This window comes from Montipora capricornis, chromosome 9, assembly GCF_036669925.1.
Source record: "Montipora capricornis isolate CH-2021 chromosome 9, ASM3666992v2, whole genome shotgun sequence".
NCBI classification, from domain to species: Eukaryota; Metazoa; Cnidaria; class Anthozoa; order Scleractinia; family Acroporidae; genus Montipora; species Montipora capricornis.
Genome location: NC_090891.1, coordinates 17,520,756 through 17,528,255, shown reverse-complemented (window position 1 = coordinate 17,528,255; position 7,500 = coordinate 17,520,756). Strand labels below are relative to the sequence as shown.

The 7,500-nt window shown below is 38.3% G+C and overlaps 1 protein-coding gene across 3 annotated transcripts in view; it reads left to right on the top strand.

Moving 5' to 3' along the window:
- Window positions 1–7,500, top strand: part of LOC138016563 (CUB domain-containing protein 2-like) — a 52,243-nt gene that overhangs the window by 23,564 nt on the left and 21,179 nt on the right. For all 3 annotated transcript variants that reach the window (XM_068863737.1, XM_068863735.1, XM_068863736.1), the window contains exon 6: window positions 3,831–4,028. In XM_068863737.1, coding sequence (XP_068719838.1) covers window positions 3,831–4,028 — 198 coding nt within the window. The remainder of the gene's footprint in view (window positions 1–3,830; window positions 4,029–7,500) is intronic.

Below are 7,500 nucleotides of genomic sequence, written 5' to 3'. Positions count from 1 at the left end.
ATTTCGATCGAAGACCGAATAATTTCAGAGAATCACTTTCTCAACCAAAGTTTGTGGTATAATTCGCTGATTAAAATTGACACCCGACCCGTTTACTACCCTGAGTGGCATTGTGCAGGTGTTACAATGGTGAAACAATGGAAGGACGATTCCAATAATTTTCTTTCTCTCACAGAATTACAGACTAGGTACGGAATAACAGTTTGCCCTCTTAAGTACTGCGGAACTTTGTCTACAATTAAACTCTTATGGAAAACACATCAAAACAGCTTTGTACCCAATGATCCTAAAAACGAGTGTGAAAGTTTTTCAACTAAACTACTGAAAGCTCAAAAAGCAAACAAACTAGTTTACACAGAACTTATATCCAGGAAAATTGTAACTCCTCGGCAGGCTCAGCAGAAATGGGTAACGGAATGCGGCATGATACTTACCAACTAGCTTTTATTAGTGCTGTACAAGCACAAGACTTCTCGAATTCCAGTTCAAGGTTTTGCTCAGACGAATAGCAACTAACGAATTCTTAGTTAAATCGGCCTACAAGACGACCCAAACTGCTCCTTTTGCAAAGATGAACCAGATGAACTTAGTCACCTCTTTTGGTCCTGTCCCAGAGTGACCGCTTTTTGGACTATCTTAATACAACGCTTTATTTCGTCTCAGATTATTCCAGCAAACTACCAATTCAATCTTCTTATAGCATTAGGTTTGATGCGAGACTCCTCCAAAAATCATTGTCAAATGAATTTTTGCCTCCTTTTATCAAGACATTATATCTAGATTTGTAAAAACAAAAAAACGTTACCAAAGGTAGAAGGCTTTTTCAGATATCTTAAGTCGATTTATCTATTTGAACAAAAGGCTACAGGTACCTTATAAACGAAGTGGGAATTACTGAAAACTTTCAATTAAGTATGTATTGTGTAGGTATGTATTACAATCAAGAGACTCTTACTTGTACAACCTTATTTTGATTATTGTGATGTTGTATGGAGTGACTGCTCCAAAACACGTGCTGACAAATTACAAATTCAAGTTACAAAATAGAGCAGCACGGACTATTACTAGGGCTGATTACTCTATTCGATCATCAGCAGTGCTAAATTCGCTAGAGTGGTCTAACTTAGAAGAAAGAGAGAAAAGGCACTCGTTAATTACGATGTTTAAAGTATTCAATAGTAATTATCCGACATATCTTCAGGAGTATTTTCATAGAACCTCAGAAGTTCACAATTATAACTTGAGGGTTTCGAACTATGACTTCCAATTACCGCTACCTAAAACGAATTTTCTTAAACGTTCGTTCTCTTATCGAGGTGCAAATGCTTGGAACCAACTGTCAAATCAGATACGTGAGAAAAGCGATCTTGCAAGCTTTATTAGAACGTGCGATATCCTGGGACACATTTTACATGGCTTGTTTCGTATTATTATATAGTAAATTATGATTGTTTCTAATTATTAGTAATTACTATCGTTTAAATTTCCTTGACATTATAAAATATTTAGCGCTAAGTTATACCTAGTTCATTAGTCGTTTCAACATTTGTATCTTGTAATTCTTGTAATTTTTAGCATTTATATTTTGTAATTCTTACACGGCATGTCTGAAAAACAGCTTGCTGAGCCATTTACCATGTTTTAAATAAGGTTGATTGATTAATTGATTGATTGAATTATTAATACTTTAAATAATCCCCTATTAACCCCCCCCCCCCCCCCTCTAATAAGCTTCCCCTCCCCCTTATTCCTCGTAGCCAAATCAAGAAATGGTACAAAAATTAATGTACATTGTATATGTAATAATTAATAACAACAGTAGACTGATCCAGTATGGAATATTCACACGCTGGAAGTTCGCATTTGGTTTCCGTCAGTAAATATTAAAGAATGTTGCAAATAACTCGTACAATGTGTATGAGATCGCTCAAATCTTCACATTGGGTCCACAACACAAGTAGGGAACAACTTTGAATTAACAAGAATGTTTCGATCGATCATACATGTAGATCATCTTCAGTTGCAAGATGATCGCTCGAAACGTGTCACGTAAATTCAAAGTTGTTGTCTATTTTTTACGAATACTAGTAGTTTGTCTCCTTTTATCCAGAAAAGTAAGGAACCGTATCTGTAGTCTGTTTCTTTCTTTTCTTTTTGCTACCAGTAATGCGTTTTGCGCAATTAAACTGAATAACCCCTTCCTTATCTCTTTTAAGCCCCCCTTCAAACGTCACGCAGGCTTGAAATGTTGTTAATCTCTTTTAAGCCCCCCTTCAAACGTCACGCAGGCTTGAAATGCTTTATAGAGGATTTATGGTAGTGCTGTGATCACAGCTGCCACCTATGCACAGTTTCCTGCCCACTAATGGAAAAAGTTATTGAAACCTCTGAAATGATAGAGCAAATGTATTTTAAGTACCAGTATTTAATATTTAAAACGTGGAGGAAGAAATTTTTCTGGAATGTGTTACACTGTATAAGGAAAAAATGTCACAATCTTTTTGTATTAATAACACTTATTTTTTTCTTGCGCTGTTTTATACGTTCTTAAATTGCATTCCAGTAAAGGTTTGTCCATTTTTCAAAACTTTCAAAACATCATTGTATGCATGTACCTATCTATTCATAAATGTATTGCATGACCGAGAGGAATGTAATTTCCTAATACAAAATTAGTAGGAATAACTTTTTTCGTAAGAAGGGCTTGCTTGGACTTGCTTTGAAAGAGGTTAGAGTGAACAAGGGACTCTCCTTAATATCTCCCAGGCGACCCCCTGAGGGATTGAGGAAAGAAAGACCCAGGATCACGCTGTTCATATGTCTGCATGAAAACAACATTGGTGGTAGGGGACCCCTCCATATGAGGACTTCTGTCGCTGTTTCATAGTGATATTTGAAAATCTCCAACCTTAAAACAAATCAAATTCATCATGCAATGTATTGAGAAAATAATACATAATTTATGTTGATAAAGTTTTCACACCTACATGATCAATATGTTATTTTTTTTTTACGCTTTTAGCTTCTAATTATCATCTAAACAAATCAAACCACAAATTTTAAGTGTTTAAAGTCGAGTTAAAACACCCTTTTCCCAGATTTCGGCTGATTGCTCTTTCAAAGCCTTTTTCAGTTGGATACTTCAGAAAAATACAGAAAAATTATTCACAGCTGATTTTTTGTTAACACAGCTATGTAGGTTACCTCAAGTATCCTTTCCGTAAGCCTGGAATAGTTTATCATTTCTCATCTGTCTGTGCTTCATAGAAATTCAGTCTGTATGAGCTCTATGACTTGTATCTTTTCATTCACCTTTTTACATTTTAATTATAACAATACTTTACTTTCATTACAAGTTTACACCTAATTTGCAGACCCACCCTTAGGACCATGCTAGTTCGTTTTTACTAGTTAGCAAAGTCAGTCTGAGTGTCAAACGTGTTCATACGGTTGTATGCTGTACCCACACCAATTAGGCAGCACGTTTTATTATACCAGCCTGAAATTTTGAAGTGTGAACGATTAAAATTTTTTACCATGTACGTTTGGTATTTTACACTGGTGGTTGTACCAAACTTTTTTTTTTTTTTAATGCTCATCAATTCTTCCCTTGCCAATCCCTCGACCTAAATACATGTATTGTATCTCAGTTTGTCATCCTGCAGATTTTGAGAGACAACTAACCAGAGTGATCCTTTGTGTTTCTTTCTTCTTTTTCTCTGGGGGTATGAAAGGCCTTGGAATTAAGTTTGAATTCGTGACATGCATGTGGTCAGTGTCATACTGAGGACAAAACAAACATAATGATATCACCTTCTGTGTGTTTTCAGAAAGTTGTTATGGTACTAACACATTGTATAACGATGTTGGAGTTATCAGCTCTGTTGGCTGGCCCAATTCAGATCTCAATACAAGAGATTGTTATTGGAAGATATGGGTTGGAAGTGGCAACGGAGTAAAAATTGCCTTCATGGATGTCAATCTGGACGATGATCCTGGTTGTGACCGTGATAAAATCAAGGTGAAAGGTGAGGACATACAACTGTTGCGAAATTAAGCTATTTACTAGAAAGTGTTTCTGTAGATGTATGCCTAGTGTTTACGATTTTGTTCTCTTTCGCCTTGCCATATCCCTGCACATCTTAAATGGTCTTAAATCCAACGTGATGGCTCTGTTAACAACTCCATCACTCAGTCGTAGTTTGCAATTATACTCTGGTAACTTAACAAAGTTACAGTTCAATGACCCAACGTTTGAATCGACACTTAGCAAGGGTCTTCTTCAGGGAAGAAGAGAAACAGTTGGAAGAGTCCCTTTATAGAGACGCTAATAAGCGACCTTTGACACTAATGAGATGTAGGTATGTGTCAGGTAAAAGGTCGCCATCATCACGGTTCAAAGAAGGGTGAGCGGAATTTATGTGCCATGCCTCTAAACAAAGACTGTGATGGTACCGCCTGTTGGTAGTGATAATTTTAGAAGTATCCCAACCTATTGTATGGTTGGTCAAGCAAGCATGTTCCGATAAAGTAGAATTTTCTTTTTTGCAAAGAAAAACCGCTTTCTGGTGGTACTTTAAAGGTGTACCGAACTAGCATTTGGTTTGTCCAATATAACCTTGTTCATGGTCATTGGAAGGAATACAATAAATGAATGGACCAATGTCATCGGTCTGTACAGAGTTTGGGGTCGTTGTTTTCTCAATCTCTTGATTTGAGCTCTGCTTTTATCGTTTGCTCCGAGCTTGCCTGGGTCAAGGAATTCTATTTCTCGCAACAGCGACAGATATCTATTAAACAGAGGGAGAAGCATGACAAAAAACCCCACCTTCTGCTCAGTAAAATATCTCTTGCTCTCTCGGGAGAGACTAACAAACAGATGGGTATTGAACCTTTCCTCCAAAGAGCTATCTGTCCTGGAACGGACGGGGTTAGAGAAAGGCCCTAAATTTGCCATTGCTCCCAGCAAAATACCTACTGCTGAGATCATCCCATCAGTTGAGTAAGGCATACCACAACTAAGTGTTGATCGAAAGCTCATAAGAGCTAAAGTTAGTAGCATTTTGAGGCACTCCAAACCTCCCCAAGAAACATCGACAAAGATGTTCTTAAAGCGCTTGTAAGCCCGAAGAAGGATCCGGATAGACTCGTTCTGTCTGCTGACAAGGGCAATTGCGTTGTGGTTATGGACAGGCAGCAACACTATGAAAAGCCCTTGGCCCTGCTTAGTGACAGGAATACGTATTCTGTTCTAAGCTCTCATCCCACTAGCAAAGAAAGTCAAACAAAGCTTAATAGAATGTTGCTTGCTTTGAAGAAAGCTGACAGGCTTAGTGAGTCTACGTACAAAACGTTATACGGCTGCGGTGGTTTATGCCCTCGGTTATATGGTTTGCCAAAAACCACAAGCAGGGAATTTCGCTTAGACCTATTGTTTCTTTTGTCAATTATCCTACTTATCCGTTTTCGAGTTATCGTGCGAGATTCCTGTCGCCTGTTATTGGAAACACTAATTACGCAGTTAAGAATTCCTGTGAGTTTTAGAGGTAGAACTCTTGATGCAAAACGCACATTGGTTTCGTTTGATGTCGCATCTCTCCTCACCAAACATCCTGTTGATCTTCCCTGGGACAAAGATGTTTCTTGCCCGTGTAAGATTTAGTTGATCTAGTGACCATTTGTCTTGTTTCATTTGACTCGTTTCCTGTTTCAGTTGTTATTTATTTCACAATTCCCTCAGCACATACAAAGGGTCAGAAACCACAAAAGTATTTTATTTTTTTCAATATTTGTCCTTCTACATCTCAAATTAACTATGTCACGCATGTGAAGTGTCTGCCCATGAGCACACAATCACCAAACGTAACAGCGCTTCCGCGCACTGGTGGCTCAGTTCGTTGAGCAACGGGCTGTGACGCGGGAGGTTGCGTGTTTATATCATATCATATCTATCATACATCTTTATTTACCCTCGGATTTTACGAGTAGCTTGGTGTAGCTACAACTGTAATATCTCCGAGCATTTACCCTCCCAACCATTATACTCCACAGAAGACAGACCACAACACCGGGAACTACATGCCCTGCCGAACCACGGCCGGATGAACACACAGGATCTAAAAAAATAAGTGAGGAGAAAGTGCTGCCTTTGTCATTTCATCTGGCTAGACTTTCAAGTATTCTCGGATATAAGGGCTGTAAACCATAGGCCCCGTCTCACAAATATCTTCTATGTTCAGAAGTTCCCTGAGAGACGTTAAGGACGGTTCGTACTATTGTCATTGCGCATACGTTCTGCGCATGTCGAGATTCTCGGGTTTTCTATCGGTAATGCTTACTAATTCAGTGATATCAAGGCGACAAAGTTATAATGAAAGGATGTTGGCGCATTTTTAACTTATTGTATTATTGAAATGTATTTACATTTTGAAGAGATAGTTTATGGTGGAAACTGTATTTGTGGCTTTTTCGATTGTTTCGCTGTCTTCGTTTCCATGGTTCCGGTGGTGTCGTGCCGGGCAAAAAGCAACTGATCGTAACAGAACTCCCACTTTGTAAATAATGTATCCACGCCTTAATCCTTCATAGTTCTCCTTTGGTTTTCGTTTCAAATAATCTTTAATACTTGGTGTAAAAAAGAAACTACAACACATTTTGCCAAACATTCTCAACAATAATGAAGGGGGTAGTTTCTAAAGAAACTGTGGTGCTGCGTCGGTGGGGAAGTAGTATACAAAAATTTGGTTTTATCAACGGAGTTGACAATGTAAATTGGCCACCGTACAGAGATTCTTTGCCATCATACATTAAAGACAGTACACACGCACTAAAAATTTTCCGCGATTTCAATTTCTCCGGCCAAGACAAACTTATTTTCACCATGAACATTACATCTCTATACAAAGTCATTCCAAATAGCGAAGGTCTTCAAGCACTTAAACACTTTTTCGATCAACGCACTGTCAAAGAACCTAGCTCAGAAACGCTCCTCCGCCTTGCCGAACTAGTTTTAACGCTTAACTATTTTTCATTCGCCGGCAACTATTACAAACAAATTAATGGTGTAGCGATGGGCACAAGAATGGGACCTAGCTATGCCAATCTTTTTGTAGGATATGTTGAACACCAATTTTTTAATCAGTACAACGGCCCCAAACCTGAACTCTACGGCCGCTACATCGACGACTGCATCGGCGCTATTTCATCCAGCAGAGAAGAACTCGATCAATTTATAACCTCCGTCAATTCTTTTCATCCGGCTCTTAAATATACCTGGGAAATTTTGGAAACTTCATTGGCTTTCCTAGATATCAAAGTTTCTATTAGTGGCAACGTGCTATGTACTAGTGTGCACTACAAACCTACAGATTCACACAGTTATTTGTTGTATTCATCGTCACATCCATCACATGTCAAGAACTCCATTCCTTATTCTCAATTTCTTAGACTTCGACGTCTATGTAGTGATGACTCCGATATTTCCAGAAAATCAGAGGAGAT